Source organism: Arvicola amphibius, chromosome 12, assembly GCF_903992535.2.
Source record: "Arvicola amphibius chromosome 12, mArvAmp1.2, whole genome shotgun sequence".
Taxonomy (NCBI): domain Eukaryota; kingdom Metazoa; phylum Chordata; class Mammalia; order Rodentia; family Cricetidae; genus Arvicola; species Arvicola amphibius.
Window position 1 is genome coordinate 36,652,845 of NC_052058.2, and position 22,523 is coordinate 36,675,367.

Genomic DNA, 22,523 nt, shown 5'->3' on the forward strand with positions numbered 1-22,523 from the left:
TCAATGACTGTGGGGTCTAGGCTTGGTGAGTAGAAACACACAGACTTGATTCCTTGTGGATTTCTGTTCTCTGGAGAATAGGGAGCATGGTAGCTGTGACAGGGGCTTGAGTAGTGGGCCTGTATTTGCCAACTGCAACCCGGCTGAGGAATCATTTGCCCAAAGCCCTTTGCAAAGCCTCGTATATAGGGTGGCAACACTGCACAGAATAGAGGTGACCTTGAGAGTCAGTACAGGAGGATGGGAAGAGAGGAAGCAGGGGACATTCTAGAAGTAAGCCTTGCTGTCAAGACCCTTCTTCTCAAACTTCTGCTTGAGCTCAGAGACCAGAGAGGACTGAACGGGGCCTCCTAAGTGCTTGTGGTTGGGGATCTGTTGGGGCGGCTGTGGGGCAAGGGATCCAGAGACAGTAGGCACTGTCCGTTGGGCCACTGTACTAGGTACCATTTTGGGGGGTGGCGGGAGAGCTGGAGCTCTGGGGGGCACTGTGGTTTCTGCCCTGCTGGTATCGCAGTTCTCACTGGGAGGCTCCTCTTTGAGTATGAATTTGGTAGCAGCCTTGGCCCTCCTGAATTTGAGCCATTCTATGCGAATTGTGTGGGGTGCAGGGCTGGGCCTTCTACGGAGCACACGTCTCACAGGCAGGACCTTGTTGGACTTCTTGTTACGCCAGAAGGTGGCGGTGGAGATGAGGACAGTTATGGCCACAACAATAGTCATGACGCCAGCCAACACACCTACAGCCTTCATGGGGTTGTCCTTGGTCTGTATGAGGAAGGCAGCCATGGAACCTCGGGAGAGTGTCTGAAAGAGAAAGTTGTGCCCTATGTTACTACTTACTCCTTTTCCCTGGAGGACAGTGGCTGTGTGAGCTTCTCTGAGCCTGACAAGTTTAAACATCCTGCCCCAAGGCATCCCTCAGGCAAAATCAAGTGAGAGAGAGCATAGTAGCCTCCTGCAGACTTCAACCTCCTGCTTCCCTGGAGTCTTCCCTTGAACTAACAAAATAGTGCTTATCTTTGGTCACAGGGAGAACCATAAACCAAAATGAACCAGGAACCTTGTATTTGATGGATTCCTGCCAGACACTGGACTCCACATAATGCTTTTGCTTCTACCTTCTAACTCAGAAAGCGTAATGGAGGCTTAGATAGCCTAGAGTTACATCACTAATTAATACTGAAGCTAGAATTTCAATTTGATTCCCAAGCCTCTGTGTTTGATTTCACAGAAAGTCCTTTGCATCTTCGGCACAAGTTGCTCTCAGCCCCCTTTTCCTGACCACGACATTGTGCTCACCTCTGTGTCTGTAATGTCGATCTTAAGTAAGGCTGTTGTGCTGAAAGACGGGGAGCCTCGGTCCTTGGCCTGCACCTGTAGGGACCATGAGAAGTCCCCACTGGGTGTGAAGTTGTGGAGAGCCTCCAAGGAGCGGATGGAATTCTTGAGCCAAATCTCTCCCGTGTGAGCATCAATGTCAAACACATTGGCTGGCTCTGCACGGGTAATGGAGTAGTCTACCAAGTTGTTTGGTTCCTCTGCATCCTTGTCCGTAGCCTGGGCAGAGAGGGCGGGAGGATCACTTGGGGAAGATATCCATTGGCTAAAATAGTATATAAGGATGGGGGGCTTTCTGAGTTGATGGGAAAGAACGCTGACCCTATTTGGAGTAGAACAGAGTAGAGAAGGAGAATTTATGTGCTACTCTGAGCCTTGGTCTATGTTAGGTCTATGTAGGTGTTATGTAACTCCATTCTCAGAATACATCCATGGAGTACTTGTTGGTGATGCCTTACTATACGTGCAAAGAAGAAAACTTGGATGCCAAGTGACTGGTCCACAATGAGGTGGAAGAGGGGCTGTCTGGTATCTGTTCAGAGTGTGTCTGTTGGGATTCAGAACTCGTGTCTTTTCTGCATTATGAAGACAGTGTACTGTGGAAAAAGCTTGCTTTGAAGGCACGCAGGCCAGTGAAATAAATTCAGGCAAACACAGAACTCAAGCCCTCTGAGCCTCAGGTGTTCCATTGGTGATGTTTTCCTTCCTAGGCACGTTTCCTAGTCGGGGTGGAAAGGAAGCTATGTATAGTGTCATGTAGCCCAGTGCCCTTAGCAAGACACATTTAATCTAACTTCAACACTTATGGCCCAGTCAGGGTGCTCAGCTGCCTCTGAAACCCACCTCAATTTTCACTGGGGTTCCCAGCACCATCGTCTTCTCCTGGATGCTCTGCACAAACTGAGGGTAGTGGTCATTGACGTCCAGCAGAGTGACAAACACCTCTGCCAGGCTGTACCTCCCGTCCATGTCTTCAGCCTTCACGTAAAAGTTGTACCTTGACGTGCCCTCGGCATCCAGGCTGGCCCAGGGCTGAGTGTAGATAAGCCCCGTTGATGGATGAATCAAGAATCTGCCAGGCACAGAAAACAGAAGCACAGGTGCTCATGTACACGTGTACATGCCTGCTCATGCCTACACACACACGCATGCACACACACACACACACACACACACACACACACACACACCTGCAGCAATAAGATGCATCCAAAAGTCCTCAGTGAGACATTGGGCAGCTTCCCCAAGCATCCCACCAGCTCCTGCCCCTTACGCTCTGACTCTAGGACTCAGATCCAGTAATTGACAGGCAGCCCAACTGCCACCTGTCCTCCTTACCACAGTCTGTCACCCTACCCTCACCCTATCCTGTCCCTGCTCACCTGCCTTCTGAGGTCACTACCTATGCTACAGGCTCTGACTGCAGCCTTCTTTTCCAGTCTAGTGGTCCCTTATATTTCTCTACCTCAGGCTCTCCATGGCTTCCTTCCATTCCTCACCCCTCTCTATCCTGTACCCTGGGACGCTCACATTCCTAACCTGGCTCTTATCCCTTTACTGGTGGTCCCTCCTGCTTAAGCAGAAAATCGCTTCAACCAGAGCCTTGCATACTGCTTTGTCTGGTGATCTGGATCTACTTACAGGTCTGACCCAGTCCCGTATATGGAGTACTGAACTTTGCCCCATGGTCCTGTATCTGGATCCACAGCCTGAAAAAAAAAGAAAGCTCCAAATGGCACCAACACCATGGTGAGACAGGCAGTAAGTAGTTCCTGGAGCTGAAGGCAGCTTGCAATGGAAAGCTGGCAAAGCCTGGGGTGTGTCCAACTAGGGAGGAAGAAGCCTAGAGGTTGCCCCGTGCCCTGGTTTTCTTCAGGGAAGTGTCAAATGTGAACAAACCAAAAAGGTTTATGTCTGGAAGATACTTTTTACTTTCATAAACAAGGGGAAGATGGGAACGGGCTTCATGCCCTGTGCTTGGGGTTTACACATGTATCGCCATTATCATTAGCGGGAAGTGGCTTGGCGCTTGCTTCTACACCACATGGCAAAGGTAAGGAGATACTCCTTTATGAGCAGATTGTAAGAGTCTGTGCCATCTGCCATATCACAAGACCCTTTTCATATCTGGCCCTGGCTACATAACAGTGAGGAAAGTCACAGATTATCAATAGGTGAAGAATCAGAGACATACAGAGGGCAAGGACCTTGTTCAAGGTCACAGCTACCAGTTGGACAGGCGGTGGTGGTGCACATCTTTAATCCCAGCACTCAGGAGGCAAAGGCAGGTAGAACTCTCTGAGTTTGAGACCAGCCTAGACTACAGGGCTAGTTTCAGGACAGTCAAGGCTCCACAAACAGATCACAGATAATGACTGTTGGTCTTATGAACCAGTCCCCAACCTACTGTGACAGCCACCACGTTGGAACCCCCTGGGGCATTCTCTGGGATCCTGGCAATGTAGTAGTGAGAGGTGAACTTGGGGACATTATCATTGGTGTCCAGAAGCTGGATCACAATGTCTGCGGTGGAACTGAACTTCTCTGGGGTATTCACTTCAATGGCCAGGAGCTGGAGAAAGATAGAAAAACACACTTGTCGGGGAGGGCAGTTATCCCACTGAGGGCCCACTACCACCCATCCCCCTTGAACTGGTCATGTGCTCATCTCTCCATCTTTGTTGTTGTGCTGCGTTTTTTTGTTTGTTTGTTTGGTTGGTTTTTTTTTTTTTTTTTGGAGTCAGAGTCTTACTACAAACTTCATCGCTAACTGCCAGTCTTTCTTCCTCAGCCTCCCGAGTACTAAGAACATGGGCATGCACTACTACACCCAATGTGTACCCCATTCTTACTCTGGCTCCTGGTAGGCTATCCCGGTACCATGTTCACAGTCCCTTGTCATCCCTCGCTTGTGAGTCTGCACAGTCTCTCCCATTGTGCCCAGGCCTGGAATTGCTATTATTGTTGTCTTCTTCTATGGATCTACGTATTCTTTCCTAAGACAAGTCTCCAGCTGTTCTTATAAGTTGATTTCTCCAGATACAAACCACTATAATTTTATCAAGTTTTCTCATGGAAGGAAATTCTAGGTCACAGTTAATTTGACTTGACTAGCCATAGTGGCACGTGCCTGTAATCCCAGAACTCAGGAGGCAGAGGCAGGAGGATTGTGGGTTTGAGGCCAGCTTGTGTAACACAGGAGTTCCAGGTCAGTTTCGGCGATATGGCAAGGTATTGCCTTAAAAGAAAACAAAATAAACACAATAACAACAACACATGTAGGGAACATTTGAATTTTTTAAAGGCAGGAACACCTTTCTAGCCTTGTCTTTCTTAGAAACCACTGGGGAAACTTGCGTTTTTTTTCACTGAAGAGCTGCTTGTTTCTCCTTAGGGTAATTCCTATGAATGCTGTATTAATTAGTTCTGCAAGAGTGTCTTTTATTCCACTATATTCATATCCTCTCCCCCTCCTCTCACTCCCTAAGAAAACTGTTGGGTGTAGAAAGCTAACTTTGTGTGGTGGTTTTTGCTTTATTTATGAAAATCTTTCAATCATTTTTCTTAGATTTTTTTCTAAGAAAACAATAATACTCCTTTTTGGCCCCTTCTTTCTAGAATTTGCAGCTCTTATTTCCTCTTTATCGGGAATTATATCATTCCAAACATAGAGTTAAACTATCTTGGTGACAGCAGGCATTTGTGTTTTATTCCTAACATCAGACAAAGCCTTTAATATCTCATTTTTTATCATGATGTTGGCTAAACACTGTGAGCATATAGAATTATAAATAATGATATGATGGAGGAGGGTCATCATATCATGTCTATGTGTTACTTTCATTGGTTAATAAAGAAAACTGCTTGAAATGATAGGACAGAAAATTAGGAAGGCGGAGTAGACAGAACAGAATTGTAGGAGAAAGAAATCAGTCAGGTAGACGCTTCAGTCAGACGCCACGCCTCTCCTCTCTGAGACGGATGCAGGCTAAGATCCTTCCTGGTAAGCCACCACGTTGTGGTGCTACACAGATTACTAAATATGAGTTAAAGCAAGATATGAGAATTAGCCAATAAGAGGCTAAAACTAATGGGCCAGGCAGTGTTTAAAAGAACACAATTTGTGTGTTGGTATTTTGGGGCATAAACTAGCCAGGTGGGAATGCAGCCCGCAGCTCCTTCTACAATGATAAGTTAAATACTCTTAATGAAGTATTTTTTCCTTAATATATTACTCACATGTTAATATATGACAGGCATTGTTTATATGTATTCATAGTGTTACATAATTATAAATGGCATCAAAAAATGTCTTTCCCCACTTCTGTTAGGGTTGTTACTGGAACAGATGACAAATGTCAGAGGCGCATGAGAATCACACAGTTTCTCTCTCTCCATCTATTAACATGGCCAACTATACTGGTAGCGTGCCCTTGACTCCCCAGCCCTTACATTACAGTGGTGGTTTACAAGCTGGCAGCTCAGTAAGGATGAGACTATGAGAACTTTGTAGAAGCTGTGGTGGGGGGAACGGGTAACATCCCCACCCCAACCTACCTCCTATTGTCCACATGCCCACAGGATGGTCAGAAACTCTGGGGAAAAATAGTAGAACCACCTAGGACTGGGAGTGACAATGGCCCTCCCACACTAAATACAGAAGTGGTGTGAGCTAGCCTACTTCCAACCCTACCTTCCCATCCCTGCCCCCATAATTTATGCCCTGGCAATGCTGAAGCATGCATGGGCAGCCCCTATATAGGGGTTCTTGGTTGAACTTGTCCATATCAGGTTTCATGGTCTAAGTTGATGAGGACAACTGACCAGGTCTCTTCCTCAAGAGAGCACCAGATCTCATTACAGATGGTTGTGAGCTACCATGGAGCCACCATGTGGTTGCTGGGAATTGAACTCAGGACCTTTAGAAGAGCAGGCAGTGCTCTTAACCGCTGAGCCATCTCTCCAGTCCTAGAGCAGCACAATACTACCACCTACCTTGAAGGTTAACAACTTAGACTTTTCAAAGTCAATGGCAGCTGAGTTCTCTACTATGATGGTGACTTGGGCTTCATTCAGTACTGTCTGTGGTACCACTCGGAAGATACCTCCAGGTCCCACCAGCCGTAGGTTGAATTTGGCATTAGCTCCCTGGGCAATAGAATTTGGAGAGAGGAAATAGAAGATAAATAAGAACAGAAATACATTATATATTTGTGCTAGGTGGGGAGCCCTTACATCCATTTAACTCTAAGCGGTGAGTACTCTTTCTCTACAAAGGGGAGTTGATTTAAGAATCAGATTTAGTTGGGACTGGAGAGATGAATCAGCCATTAAGAGCACTGGCTGCTCTTTCAGAGGTCCTGAGTTCAATTCTCAGCAACCACATGGTGTCTCACAACCATCTGCCTGGTAATGTGCAGAGCACTGGAGGAGGCAAGGACATTTACTGATGTGCAATTGGAAGGTCAGAAGCAGAGGACCTTTTCTTCTTTTCTGCCTTCTACTTTGTAGCTGATTATTAATGTCTAAGCAAATAGCATGGGATTGACTACCATCCCTCCGCTACCTTTTAGCTGCACCATCTTGTGTTATTCATTTTGTGACTTCTCTGAACCCTCTCTCTGAAACTGAGCACTAGTACAGACCCAGTCAGTTTTAAGGCTATGGCCACGCACCTGGTCAGAGTCGTTGACAGTGATCTTGAGTCCACGGAGGATCTCCCCCTGAGGTGGGTGCTCATACATGGACAGTTCAAACTTGTTCTGGGGCCCACTTTCTCCATAGAAGGTTGGGGGGTGGTTGTTGAGGTCCACAATCCTGATGGTGACTGGGACCGTGGCCTGAGCACCTGGGCTTCCTGGAGAGTTGACCTCTGTCACCTAGGATGGTAATAGACGGCTATGGCTGTGTGGCAGGCACACTGTTGCTGGCCCTAATAATTTTTCCTCCTGATGTTCATACCCTTGTAATTCCTCTCTTAAAGTGTGACCTGACAACTTGCTTTTGATTGGTGGCATGGTTCGTTTATTAGAGATTATAATCCACTTTTCCTGCAGGGCTTCTATTTCCCAAGGCTTTCATGATGCAGGCAGAAATGCTTGAGAGGCTATGGGATAAGGAGTTAACGGTAGGTAACCCATAGGCAACAAACAGCAAGCAACCGAGTCATACCAAAATCCAAGTGAGTCATAAAGCTAGTCCTTCCCCAGCCAAGTCTCCGATGAGATCCCAGCCCTGACTATCTCTGATGGTAGCTACATGAATGACCTTGGATTTCAAGATCCAGTCAAGCTGAACCTGGACTCCCTACTCCTGTATATTGCTTTAGGCCATTAAGTTTGGGGTGATTTCTCATGAAGCATTAGCTAACTAATAATACAGACTGTAGAGCCAAGACTGAGTGTTCATAGGCACTCCACAAAACTTGTAACAAATATCCCTTTTCCAGGGCCTCCTTCCTGCATTGTATAAGAATGTTCTACCTTTTTTTTTTTTTTAAGAAAGGGTTTCTCTATAGCTTTGGAGCCAGTCCTGGAACTAGCTCTTGTAGACCAGGCTGGCCTCGAACTCACAGAGATACTCCTGCAGGCGTGTGCCACCACCGCCCAGCTAAGAATGTTCTACTTCTAAAAAAGTGCCCTAGATCAATGATTCTCGACCTTCTCAATGCTACAACCCCTTTTTTTACAGCTCCTCATGCTGTGGTGACCCTCCAACCACAAAATTATTTTCATTGCTACATCAGAACTCTATTTTGCTTCTGTTACGAATTGTAACATAAACATTTGTGTTTTCCAATGATCTTTGGGGTCATGACCCACAGGTTGAGAACCGTTGCTCTAAAATGACCCTCCCAGACCCCATTCCACACTTCTCTCTAGGCCTTCTCCTTCCCAGAAGCCTCTGCCTGCTGTCTCTCATTCCTATCCCACTCAGTTCTCACCCATCTTCATTTGGAGTTTTCACAGAAACTTCCACACTGCGGCTGGCACTGCCATCTCAGTGCCAGGGGCTCAGCTCCCTTGGTTCTGTGAGTCAGTCCTTGGCAAGTTCTGGCTGACTTCCGCAGCCCCTGCTGTTTCCTCCACCTGCTCCCCACAGCCTCCTCACCCTCAGCCTCAGCAGCTCTGCGGTTGTGGATGTTGCCCACAGCTCCTCTCCTGACGCAGTCATCCTCTCGGGGGAATAGCTTGTTCCCTCCATGCCTGTCCTAGTTTTCTTTCAGTTGTTATCGCAGAACACCCTGACTAAACACATCTTAGGAGAGAAAGGGGTTTGTTGATTCCTGCTCCCCGTTCTGTTAATCGCTGCTGGGAAGTTAGAGAGGCGGGGGCTTGAGGCAGCTAGCTGGTTATGCCACACCCACAGTCAAGAGCAAAAGGAATGTGTGTGTGCGTGCTGCTAGCTCGCTGCTACTTAGAACACTCTGGCTTTCTCTATTTGTATCAAGTCCGGGGTCAAGCCCCCGGAGTGATACTCCCTCTGTATTCTCAGTAACCCTGCTTGTGATCTCATCATTCTCTTTGCAAGCGTTTGCTGCAGCCTGATGCAGGTGCTCCTTAGAGTAACCTTTCAGTCCCTCCCCAGACAGAGCCCTCCTCCCCGGACAGAGCCCTTGGGTCTCGTCACTTCTGTTGCTCTCCAGGACTGGGTGGGATAAGCCAAGCAAGTGGGGTGTCACCTGGACGTGAAGCTCATACACCTCTCTCCGGAGCTGCGCGGGGCTCTGAAGGACAGAGATGGATCCAGATGTCTCATTAACTGCAAAAACTCCATCACTCTCTGTCAGAGAAAAATGTCCTGCCGCTTAGTGCAAGGTCACAGGAGATAGCATAGCACGGGAATCATGCCACATATTCTTTATTATTATTATTATTGATTTTTATTGTGTCTTGCCAATGAGGAAACTGAGTCTCAGAGAGGCTAAGTAACTTGTCTAAGGTCCCTTAGCCAGTAGAGATCTGGACTTGAACTTTTGTCCAGCTCTCAGCATCCATCCCACGTGCCTTTTCTTACACATGAAAGTGTGTGTGTGTAAGAGAAAGAGAAACAAGTGATAAGAAAGGAAGATGAAGGGGGATGGAAGGAAGGGAGAGGAACACAGACAGGAACGTGAAGAAGGCCTAGGAAATGGAGGGTGAAAAGGAGAGGTGAGGAGGGCGTGGGATGAATGTACTGTAACGGGGGGCTGGTTTCAGAGGTGGTGCGGGAGGGAAGACACCCAGAGAGGGAGCCCATACACAGGTGATTTTTTTGGTGGTCATGGCACGGTTTTATTTGAACTCCTGGAAGGTGGCCAAGTACCATCGTGTCTCAGGGGAAGGGTGGCACACGGCAGATGTTAAGTGCAGCTAGGCTCAGGCTCCAGACACTGGCCAGGTCTCCTGAGGATTATGGAGACCACCCCAGGGACACTGTGGCCTGCTTGGCTACTGTCCAGTTGTGGTAGGAGAATGTGCTAGAGTCATCTGACTTAGATGAAAATCAATAATCAGTAGTCAATACCTAACTGCCCTTCTGAACCTCTGTTTTCTACACACAGGCCTAGTACTACGGAAAAGCCACAACATCATTGTATCTAATTCATTCTATTATCTGCCCCAGTCAATCAGAAAAGAGAAAGATTGAGAACGAAACACAGAAATTCTGAATGTGTAAGAAATGTTGCTACTCATGCCGTTGGTGGCTATGTCCAGGGCAAAAAGAGTATACATCTCTCTCAGGATTCTGGGTGTCATGACAAGCAAGGACAGAGCAAAGTTGTCATCTGAGGAAACTATCCCCACCTTCTTGTCATCCTGGTCCGATAGGTGAGGAAACCAGGATCCAGTTGCACAGAACCAGAAATGTGTCAGAGAGTTACCCTCACTTACCGTTCAAGAGCCTGTAGAGTATGCGGTTGGGTTTGCCTCGGTCTCCATCGATGGCCACCACGGTCAGCACTTCCGAGCCCTGGGAGAACAGGAGCCATTGTCTGAGGCTTTGATGATGAGAGTGTCTCTCCTAACCCAACACTGCCGCCCCATCATGGACAGGAGATATACTCCCACTCAGGAAAATATTTGGGCTTTGAGTGGCACAAGAAGGTGACCCCACTGGGACTTGCTTAAGGCTCTCTGCACCTGGCCTCCCAAGGTTGAAGGGACCATCAGAGTTAATTTTGCCACTCCCTAGCCCCAGGAACAAAGTGCGACTTTCCAGAAACTCTTGACCTCCTAATTGACTCCTCACCAGCCTTCCACCGGGGATACTGAATAGTGTGTGGTGAATCCAGCCACCCTCAGGGTTGTCCCAGGGAGTCACACAATGGACTCCAGGTAGGCGATGCAGTCACTCACCGGAAGGGTATCCTCGTAAACATAGCCATAGTAAGGTGTACCCACGAAAATGGGTGCCGTGTCCTGAACATCTTCCACGTTGATGGTGACTGTGGTGGTGGCTGAAAACACCACATCAGCCCCTCGAAGCCTGCCACCACCATCCTGGAGAGGAATGGAGCCAGAGAAGGAGGATGAAGACAAGCTGGCCTCAAGGTGACAGGCTCCACTTGAATAAATTCCTGCCACCTCCTGTCTGTGAAACCAGCTGGCCCCTTCTGGTGTCTATTTGTTCTTGGGTCTCTGGAGTCCATTCCTGTTTTTCAGTGGTGTTGAGCATGCCAAAGAAATGGCACACGGAACCTTTAAGTCAGGTGTCTGACAGCTTTCTTTGGATACCGAATTAATTAACTCTCCAGGTACATTAGGTGTGATTAGTGCCAAAGGGGGAGGAGTCAGACCTAAATTCTACCCCTAGCTGGAAACCAAGCCTCCAGCAACTCCCAAGAAACTTCCATATGTCCAGCCTATGCTGGAGGTCATGGAGTCTCAGGAATACGACTGAGCAGGTAGGGTGGTACCCAGCCTCCCAGCACAGGCTGTAGGAGGGTGCCTACAGTCAAGCAGTAATCTGAAAGGGGGGTATCCTGCCATCCTGCCGTCCTGCAAAAGAACGCAATAGGCCTAATGTGCAGCTGCGTTTTCCTTCTCCCTGGGGCAAGAGGTTTGGCTGAGTGCCTGCTGGTTCCCAGCTTCCACCCTGTGCTTCATAAACTGACAGGAGGAACTGCATAAAGCTTCAGGAACGGGCACTTGAAGACACTGAGTTCAGAGAGGGGATAGCTGGTCACACAGCAAGGAAGAGAGTAGCATGTGTCATTCTGGCTACAGAGACAGTCAATGGAGATTGTGAGAGGAACACAAATCTCTGTGTCATGGCTCCCTATTCTATGAAGGGACTAACTTCTAAGTGTCTAGGGACTCATATGACACCCCCTAGAAGTAGATGTGGCCCCTCCAGCCTAGAGACACCAGCCTCCCCGGAAAATGTGTTCAGGCAGAAGAGTTTCGAAGCAGCTGCCCCCCACCTCCTTTGCCTGTGTCTCTTGTTCTGGAAAATACCCACTCTTTAATAGAACCTCACTGTGCTCCAACCTAGCAGAGGCTGATGTTACCACTGGATGTTATCCCTACATCCTCCTTTGTTACCTTGGCGACCACAGTGACGAAATGAGCCCGTGACTTCTCGTAGTCCAGTGTGGCTCCAGCCTGGAGACGCAGCACACCACTGTGGCGGTCCATGGTGAACTTGGAGGAGTGGAGGTTCTGTAAAGTTGGGGAGCAGATGAACTCATGGCACAACCAGGCCATGCCAGAAGTTCTCATGCTGCCCATTGAAGGAGTCACTTACCTTTATCCCAGAAACCCTGGCTTCCAGGCTTAGATTGCCGGTTCCAGTCCCCTGCTGTCTGAACTCAGGGTTTTCCATCAAGGAAACTTTTTTTCAGGTTTTCTATACCCTCCATCAAACCCAGCTCTCCCTCCCAGCAAAACCTGCTGGCTTGTAGCAGGAAGAAACATTCACAGAGTATTCTGACTTGGTTGAAGCTAGGACTTAAGTCTAATAGCGAAAGAGAGAGATCTGGGGACCCTCAAATCACACCAGGTAAAAATGGCTGTGGTAGTCATAAGTCGTGTCTGACGGGAGATGGTGAGTGACCAGAAAAATACTTGCCTCTGCTAAGGTCCTCAGCGGCTCCTCCAGTTGGGGAAGGTCGGGAAATGGGTTCCAGATATTGTAATCTTAGCTTTACACATGTTTAACCCTCATGATGGTTGAATAAGTAATGTTTCTCATTCCCAGTAGATGAGTTAAGGAACATGTTGGAGAAACATGCCAAACATGTGTTTGTTTGCCTCTAGTTCTTATGAGTTCAGAGGATTTCTCTAGAACTAGTAGTTTAAGCCACGATGACATATTGCCTTGAGAATCTGAGATTAGGTGGCCAGATTTGGAAAGAATAGAATGTACTACAAAAAGAGCAGCAATGTAAGGTGGACAGTGTCTCCTGGGAGACCAGAAGAAGGCAGTGGTCCATGGCAGAAGCTCCCATCTTTTCCAATGGAGCATAGAGGGATGAGAGCGAGGGCTGGGGCACCCTGACTCTCTTCTTTGGCAGAGTACCTGATTTCTTCTTCCTATTGACCATTTGAGTCCTAGATAAATTTCTTGCATGCTGTAAGGGTGCTAGGTGTCTAGGAATTTTTTAGGGAGAAGGGTGGGGGAAGTAGAGAACTGAGGGTTCCATAATCCTAAAGAGAGAGAGGGTCTGGCCCAACTCTGAGGAAGTCATTGCACCTTGTATGTCCTGTCTTACCTGTAAGAAGTAGGTGACACTGCCTCCAGAGCCCGTGTCCTTGTCCTCTGCGTGGACCTTAAAGATGCTGCTCCCAGCTGGTGTGTTCTGAGGGACCACAGCCAGAGAAGGATCAGTATCAATGACAGGGCAGTGGGAGAGGCAGAGACATGAGGGTCATGGAACAGAGAGGTTGGCAGGGTGACTGGACAGGGGTGAGGAGTGGTGACATAGCACCCAACAAGTGACAGAGAGGAGCTGAGGGAGTGGACACAAGGACAGGGTGGGAACGGAGAGAGCGAGAAGAGAGAAGCCGTCTGAAAGGGGAGAGGGAGAAGCAAAAACCATGCCCCTAAGAGCTAAAAGATTTAAATATAAAATACTAATTGACAAACAAAGACACGGCTCATAAACATGGACATATTCAGGATCACCAGGGAACGTATATATATATATATATATATATATATATATATATATACACACACACACACACACACACACACACACACACACACACACATACAGTTTACTGCAAGAATGGAGCATCTTCCACTAAGGACTTAGAAGACATGTTTATCAAGAGGTGTGTGTGTGTGTGTGTGTGTGTGTGTGCGCGCGCGCGCATGCATTCGCACACATGCCACAGTCATTTGTTTTTTTTTTAATATTTATTATGTATACAATATTCTGTCTGCATGTATTCCTGCAGGCCAGAAGAGGGCACCAGACCTAATTACAGATGGTTGTGAGCCACCATGTGGTTGCAGGGAATTGAACTCAGGACCTTTAGGAAGAGCAGGCAATGTTCTTAACCTCTGAGCCATCTCTCCAGCCCTGCCACAGTCATTTGTATGTGGGTCAGAGGACAACTTGCAATTGATTCTTTCCTTCACCTTGTGGGCTTTGGGGATCAAGCGCAGATGGTCAAGCTTATTGGCAAACATCTTTACTCACTAAACTGAGAGGCCCCTTAGCAAACATTAGGATGGAGACAGTTGCTCTCTTGCATCACAGAGCAGAGGGCAAACAAGGTGACCCTTTAGAAATGTACTTTGGTAATGTAAGAAAGGAGTGACACCTGCTTTATACCTAATTTACAAACAAAGACACAGCTCATAAACACAGACATATTCAGGATCTCCTGGTTCAATTCTCAGCATCCACATGGGGGATCACAACCATCTGTAACTCTGGTCTCTTCGGGCACTGCACACATGTGGCACACAGATATACATTCAGGAAAAGCACTTATGTTCATAAAAATAAATAATAAAATTTTAAAGAATTTATGTGGGCGACTCAGTATAGTAACTTCAATTTTTAAAAACTCTATCTTAAGGATTCTTTTTGTATTAGGAGGCAAATTCAGGGCCCAAAGCATTGCTGGGAAGTCTTCTACCACTGAACTATTCCCCTAGTCTGAAGACAAAAGAATCTCAAGTGGAAACAGGAAGACCAGAATTCAAAGTCATCCTTTCTATAGAGCAAAGCTATCAAAAAACAAAACAAGCAAAAAACCCAGAACTTTTGGTTTGGGTTACACTCCTGTCTCCCATATAATACGAATATGGATTGTCACCACCCTCAGCTTAAATAGAATCAAAATTAAAGGGGGAAGCTCAGCAGTGGTGGTGCATGCCTTTATTCCTAGCACTCGGGAGGCAGAGGCTGGCAGATCTCTGTGAGTCTGAGACCAGCCTGGTCTACAAGAACTAGTTCCAGGACAGCCAGGGCTGCACAGAGAAACCCTGGTCTCGAAAAACAAAATAAACAACAAAAAGAAAATTAAAGAGGGAAAACATGTCTGTATGGGGCTGGATAAACAGCTCAGTGGTTTGGAGCACTTGCTGTTCTTGAAGTGGACCTGGATGCTGTTTCCAGCACCAACACGGCATCTCACAACCATCTGTAACCCTAGTTTCAGGAGACGTGACCCCTTCTTCTGGCCTGTGTATGCACGTGGTACACACACAGTCGCATACAATAAGCAAGTGAATATTTTTAAAATCTTTGCTTAAAGATGGATATTTCTTGGGACAGTAGAAATGGAAAGCTTAAACATCTAAATATAAGGGGATTCTTGGCTTCCATCAGTGTATGCTGGCTGTTCACTTGATAGAAGCTTTTACGATGATGCTAACGACCTAAGCTTGACAAGGAAGAAACAAAATTCTTATGTTGTAATGAAATGAAGAAACGGAATAAAGAGAGCATATTTTTAGAATCACAATTACGTCAAACAAAAAGAACAAAAACCCTATAACCACATATATAAAAATATTAAAAGGAAATACATGAAAATTTAGTTAGGTCTCCAAGTAGGGGCATGCGAATGGCTTTAAAGTGCATTTAACATTAATACGCAGGCATTTTCAGTTATAGTGAAAGCACCAAGCAGGTGTAGAGAGTAATGGACAGGTGTACTACATGCAGGGTGCGGTTGGAGGGTAGCTTTGGGAACTCTGTCCCTGCCTAGGGGTCCCTCGCTCACCTCTGGAACCAGGACCATGTAGGGCTCCTGGATGAACCTAGGCGCCTCGTCATTGGCATCTGTCACCAGTATCACAACTTTCTCTGCCACCTGAGGAGTGGAAGAGTCAGGAGTTGGGGCAGGAAGACCTTGGGAGATTAAAAAGATGTCCCTAATGTCCCCAGCTATATGTTTCTATTACTCTCTCTCTCTCTTTCTCTCTCTCTCTCTCTCTCTCTCTTTCTCTCTCTCTCTGTCTCTGTCTGTGTGTCTCTCTCTGTCTCTGTCCCTCCCTCCCTCCCTCTTCCTTTTCTTTCCATCCTGCTTTTGTTAATTCATGCAACAAATATCTTCAAGCAACCCCTTGATGACAAGTGCTTCGTTTCACCCTAAAGACAGAGGAACATTTGATGGAGCATTTTTTAGTGACCGCAGTGGCTTAGCTATGGGGAGAAATCAGCATATCGAGATACCATTTAGAATGGCAATGTAATATACAAGTCCTGAGAGCAATGCCCCAAATATAGAACCACCTGAGAAAGTCTGTCTATGACCTCTGCCAATGTGTCCTTTGTGCTGAATGCTGCAGCCAGAGGCCCTGCAAGGATCCTGAATTGTGGTGGTGGACACCTGGGGACCTCTGGGACCAGAAGTATCAACCTTGCAGCGAGTTTGCCAGAGGGAAGATGCAGAAATGAGCCAGGAAGCTGGGGTCAGTGGCCAAAGCCAAGAGGAGATGGACACAAAAGGAATTCAGAGCACAGAAGGAGAGTCTGGCTGCACGGTTGGCAGGATGGGTGGGGGAAAAGCGGTGGGAGAGGCAGATGGCACCTGACAGGGAGGCCTTGCAGGGCCACTTGGATTTCATCCTGAGGGAGGTGAGGGCCAGCTGTCAGTGCTTTCCCAACTGGAGACCAGCCAGATCTATGTTTCCCACTGAAAGTCTTGACAGCACTCTGAATACAGACTGGGTGGTCAGAGAGCCCCTGGGGTCTGTCACAAGCATGTCAACACTGAAGTGGCTGGCAGAAGGTAGAGGCTGTGGGAGTGGAGGAAAAGGGAGGGAGAACACCTGGCACCCTGGGGCCAAGAGCCAGAAGCTGGCAGATGGGGAATGAGTAGACAGGTCTGAGGAGATGCGTGGTGTAGGAGAGACCCATGAGAAACGAAGCTGAGTGGCCTTGAACTCTGCTTATCCCTTCTCTTCATTCACCCATGACCTCACTGTATCCCCTTAGACATGGGCACTTTGGCCAGGCTTTCACTGTCCCGGGTTTGGTTTGTTCAGGGAGTGCCACAGCTGAAAGAGGAACTGTGCCCTGTGCAGACTGACTCACCAGGTTGAGGCCATCAGAAATGCTGATGATGGCTTCGATCTCATCTTCCTTCTGTGAAGCAAAGGAAATGAGTGACAAACTGGGAGCAGCTTAGATTAGAGGCTGCGCTAGGCTGTAGCCCCATCAGAGAAGGCTGTTTTAGGGTAGAGTCCAGAGCTGAGCAAGGTGGTCATCGTGGTTTATGAAGCTTCCTCCTACCAGGTGTGAGCCCTTATTTGGGAGGGCTCTGTGTATCCAGAGTTCTCCTAGATCCAGAGGGTTCCTTGTGTCCCCCCCAACAGATGTCCTGCTAGAGAAAGAGGGGGGCAACCCTGGTGTGGTGTACCCAAGAGAGGAGTTTTTCTCACTTCTCCTTTCTTCTCCCCTCCCTTATCTCTCCACAGGATTTGGCAATGGCCCATGTTCATGGTCTCCCAAGTGTTTCCTAGGACTTGCTGGGATCTCGAGGAGATTACCAAATATATATATATATATATATATATATATATATATATATATATATATATATCACAGGGTAGTGTGTTGGCAGCAATCTGCCTCCACTACAAAATCCTCATCACTATGCTGAGTGCTGTGGCTTCCCCCAGCTCCCTTCCCCTACCCCCTCTGCTGACCTGTGGCTGGTGAGTTTTGCTGTGGAACCAGAAAGATCAGTAGCAACACAGCTGAGTTATGTAGGCAAGTGGAGGGAAAGGAAACTTAAGCTATATCATCCCAGGGTTCAGAAGTACCCGGAATCAGGTCTGTCCCAAACTCAGATGCGCTCTCTCTCTCTCTCTCTCTCTCTCTCTCTCTCTCTCTCTCTCTCTCTCTCTCTCTCTCTCTCTCTCTCTCTCTCCCACTCTGTAGCCTAGACTGTGAAAGTCCCTGGGGTTTGTGGGGCTCCTCCAAGACCCAAGACCAGGCTTAAAAACCCACAGGGTGGGGGTGGCTCTTTCAGAAACATCACAGCACAAATCTTGATTGTTTGTTAATAAAATACGCTTTAAAGACAAGCAAGGCCGGCAGCTGCTGCTGAAGGATCACCACTACCTACCCTGGATGGATAAAGAAATCTTTGCTAATATGAAGCAGGCTATGGAAGAGCTGCAGTATGGGGATTACCCCCTCCCTCACCCCATCTTCCACGGAGAGCAGCACAGAGGTTTCTGAACTCTAAACAAATGGTAATCCCAATTTTCTCCCATGCCTCTTTGTACCTCTCTGTCCAGCTCTTCCACTAGGGTGATGTTTCCAAAACTAGGATCAACAGAAAAGACACTTCTGGTGCTGGGGTCGAAGCTGATGTGGTAGGAGACAGGGCCTCCCTCGGGGTCAGTCCCATTTAGGGTGTACACGTGAGAACCTGGAAGGAGACAAAAGGAGTATCTGGAACCTAGGACCCAACTCTTCCTGAAAGTAGAGGATACTCCGAGCTAGAGATTTCATTGTTAATATTCAGTGCCTTGGGGACTGCTCTCTTCCTAAGGCCTCGCCCCTGCTGGCTGCTTCCTTCTTTCTCTTTATTCTCCAAAGATATCAGACATTCTCATCAGCTGCTTTACTGTACTGTAGTACAGCCTGTGGAGGAGGAGGCTAACTGTAGTGACTGTTCTTCTACCTGAAATGAATTCTCTCAAAGAAGTTAAAACTGGAGGAGGGGGTCTCTGGGTCAGGAGTCATCTTCCCAAGAGCTAGGGAAACCTTCACAAAGTAAAATACATGGTGTAACCATTCCTGTCTCCTTCTATCCACTACTCTGCACACCTCTTGGTTAGAAGTTCTTGGGTGGTATTTTTTTTCTTTTTAAAAAAAATTATTGATTTTTATTGAGCTCTATATTTTTCTCTGCTCCCCTCCTTTCCTCTCCCCTCCCCTTCAACCCTCTCCCAAGGTCCCTATGCTCCCAATTTACTCAGGAGGTCTTGTCTTTTTCTACTTCTTGGGTGGTTTTTAAGTAGGCTTGCAGAGGTTGATATGTTTGCTCAAGGTCACACCCTAAACAGCAGCAAGCACCTCACGACTACGCTTCGAAGAGAGTCAGCCCATCCCATCTTTGGGTCCTCTTCCCAGTCTCCAGGAGGGGTCCAGTTTAGGTCACCCTGGCAGCAATGACCTCCTTCCCTGCCATTACCCTGGGGCATTCAGAACACAAACAGTACCCACGGGGCAAGGAGTCATGCGTCCTGTCCTTGAGTTCTGGAGTTCTTTTCCATCTGGGGAAACTCACCCTGGGGACCTGGGGTGGCTGCAGCCAAGGCTACTTTCTTACCTACAGGAGTGTCTTCTGGGAGGCTGAAGAGGGCCATGTTTCCATTAGTGCTGCCCACTCCATTGTCAAAGAAGTGAGGGGCAAAATTGGCCTGTGCTAGAAAAAGAATGAAGACAGACACCTCGAGAGAACTTCTCACCAGCACAGTCACCTATGGGCGCAGCTAATGAAACAGAGGGATTCTGTCTCCCTGCCGAGTGCCTCCCTGGGGTATTTGGTGAGGGTATGCTTGGGCTAGGCTCAAGCGTTTCAGGGACACATTTTATGGAAGGCACATAGAATCAGGGTGAAGGACACTCCCACCTCATCAAAGAGCTCAGAGAGAGGCTCTGTGTGCTGGGCCAAGGTCACACTTTCTGCCTTGTTCAGGGCAGCCAGCAGATCAGTCCCCTAGCCTCCCAGCGCGAGTTTAAAGGAGCCAAAATATCTAGTAGCAGAACCCCAGACTCCCGGGATGCTGACTTCTAGCCTCTGGAGAAGCGCCCAGGGAGCGTCCCATCGCCCTGCTTCCCAGTTGGAAGGCTGCTCTCATCCCAAGATCTGCAACTGGACAGTGCAGCCTCAGCACCCCTGTTTCCTCAGGGCGCGCCAACCTCCACCCTCCAGGGCCCTCGTCACTCACCCAGGTAAACGTGCAGCAGCCCCAGAACCAGGGCCGCCCTAGGGCCGCGCCTCATGTCTCCGCAGACTGGTTGAGAACCTGGCCACTGCCGGGGCCAGGTGCTGGACCTCGGAGCATGCCCTGGGCGCGGGAGGAGAGCACAGGCGATGATGTGGGTGACAGTGGCGGCGGCGGCAGCGGCGGCAGGGAGGGAGCGCGGGTGGTGCGAGGGCGCTAAGCCTATGCCAGCGCTCCGGGATCTGCACAGTTAGATGGCTCAGGTCAGACAACTAATAAGACCAATTAAGGGGACCAACTTAGAGCAGCGAGAGGGAGGGCGGAACAAGACTGCCTCCCTCCTACCACGCCCGCTGTGTCCTAGCAACCCAGGAGCAGCAGGTGCAGAGGTGGAGCTTTGCAGAGGGACTGTGTGCCTGCCTGAGACTACCTTGAGCAAGCCACAAGAAATTCGAGGTTTCCCGTGATTTGGTGGGGCTCCGACTGCGCAGGAATTTTTCCTGCTTTATTTAACTTTTTTTGTGACTTTCAGGAAGGCCAGACCTTTCTGATCAGAGCATTCATGAACTTAAAACAGTGAGCAGAAAAACAGCCCAGCCTCTTCCAGGGCAGAGAGGGCGGCGGTGGTGAGAGAAAAGAAAGGGCAATGAAAAGCAGTACTGCCTTGGCAGTTCAAACAGGTCCCTTTGCTTTGAGTTAAACCAAAAGAGCAAGAGTATAGAGGATTCTATCGGAACGGAGTTGGAACACAGAAAATCCCACGAGTGTTCCTGACTTGGACCCTCCTTCTCCACTAACATTAGAGTGTGAGCAGAGCTGTCCCCTGTACCCTTCTCCGTGGTGGGTCATTCATGAGGTGGGATGAGGAGTAAGGCAAAGCTTGAGTGATGGCTTGAAACTAGGTTGCTTTCAAAGCTGCCCACGGGATGCTCTCTGTGCCGATTGACAAAGGAGACCCTCTGCAAGCTCCCTGGAGCTCTCAGCATCCCTCCCCCCCCCACACACCTCCAGGGTACTTCAAGAAGCAGGGCACCTATATCCCTTGGACCAGGCCTCCCTGATCAACTCTTAGCAAGGATGAGCACCGGGGAGGTGCTGAATCAGGACACCTGAGAAGTGCAGCAAGTTTGGGTAAGTCTGACCAAAGAAAGGGCTTTATCTGAACTCTGCTGGGCCTTTGGCTGAGAGTGGGCACAGCGCCTCCCACTGGTACTTCTGAATCTGAGCTTTTCAAGATGCTAGGACAAAGCCAGGTCCTACACGGAGTGTGCAAGACCGGCTTGCTGGTGATTGCTCAGACTTAAGGTTTCCTGAAGCAGGTGTCTTGCTGGTGTGCCAAGAAGACCTGATTCTCTCTGCATCTTGTCTACCATCTCCTCCCTAAGAGGCTCCTTCTGGCCTCTGACTTCTCTGCTGTCAGTTCATTTTATCAATCGACTTGCACTGGAGAGGAACAGATAAGACGTGTAGGCCACATGCCTGCCGTGTGTGTGTGTGTGTGTGTGTGTGTGTGTGTACAAACTCTCAACTTTGTGTCTCATTTAGCCTGCACAGTGTTCCTGGTATGATTGTTCATGCTTTACAGAGTAAAGTTTTAAGCCCAAGAAGAAACTTACCTAAGCTGTCTTAGTATGGGCTTCTGTTGCTGTCAAAAGACACCATGAACACAGAAACTCTTATAAAGGAAACCATTTCAGTCGGGCTGGCTCACAGTTCAGAGAGTTAATCAGTGGTCATCATGGCATGAAGCATGGTGGCATGCAGACAGACAGTGCTAGAAGAGTCAAGAGTTCCTCATCTTGATTGGCAGGCAGCAGGAAGAGCGAGTGACGCTTGGCCTGATTTGAGCTTCTGAAACCTCAAAGCCCACCTCCAGTGACACACAGATCACATATACTCCAACAAGGCCATACCTCCTACTAATGCCACTCCCTATGAGCCTATAGGGGCCATTTTAATTCAAACCACTGCACAGGCTCACCTATCCAAAGAGGAGCAGAGGTTGGAGTCATATCTGGTTAGTGTTGGCTGTCAAGTTGAAACTCTCTGTGATTTAGGTACATAGTCACAAAACTATTGAAGCTTTAAACTTCAGGCCCTTCAATCCCTCAGCTGTCCTTCCAGAACTGTAATTTCATACTTACCCTATAGTCCTTTGCTTAAAGAGGCTTCCCTGTCCACAAATGTATAACATCTGCAGGGGGGGGGGTGCTGCCACTCATCTGCATTTACCTATGCCTTGGGGATTTCCAGGAATGCAAGAAGGGGTGCTTGAGGAGACTAGATGTGGCCCTGTCCTTGAAACACACAAATGCAGCAGCTCTCCCTAGTGGCTCTGATTGTGTCCTATAATCCTGACCTTACAGTGTAGAGAGTCTGCATGCTGCCTGGAGGCTGGTTTGGTGCCTCTGGGAGAGAAATCACCTGTGTGGAACTCAGGGATTGATTGCTACTCTTGGGCAGCTTCACATATTCCACTTCGCCCGACCTCCCAAATGCCCATAACCCCTACAGGGTGTCTCATGAGCCCCAAGACTCCTCGCATGCCCTTCTGCCCATCACCCTGCAGGGTGACTCATGAGCTCCTAGTCTCCTTGTACGCCCTTCCAAATTGGGCCATCTTTAATTCAGGGCCTCAAGGCTCTTCAGATGGATTTACAGCAGCTGGCCCAGCTGTTGATAAACAAGACTTAGAAACACAGCCATAACATTATTTTCATTTCCACTTCATAACTGTAATTTTGCTACTGCTGGGAATCATAATATAAATATTTGGGGAGATAGATGTTTGCCAAAGGGGTCACAACCCACAGGTTGTAGTAGAGTGTGCT

The 22,523-nt window shown here is 48.2% G+C and overlaps 1 protein-coding gene across 1 annotated transcript; it reads right to left on the reverse strand.

The window, feature by feature from the left end:
• Positions 1–267: 267 nt before the first annotated feature.
• On the reverse strand, positions 268–19,750 carry Cdhr1 (cadherin related family member 1). The gene is made up of 17 exons (XM_038350132.1): positions 19,696–19,750; positions 19,074–19,169; positions 18,022–18,167; positions 16,823–16,873; positions 15,507–15,596; positions 13,034–13,120; positions 11,865–11,981; positions 10,677–10,820; positions 10,208–10,290; positions 9,020–9,116; positions 7,014–7,217; positions 6,334–6,486; positions 3,746–3,910; positions 2,980–3,047; positions 2,182–2,410; positions 1,300–1,557; positions 268–804 (listed from the first exon to the last, which is right to left on the reverse strand). The coding sequence occupies exons 1-17, from the start codon at positions 19,748–19,750 to the stop codon at positions 268–270; spliced, it is 2,580 nt and encodes an 859-aa protein (XP_038206060.1).
• Positions 19,751–22,523: the final 2,773 nt, after the last annotated feature.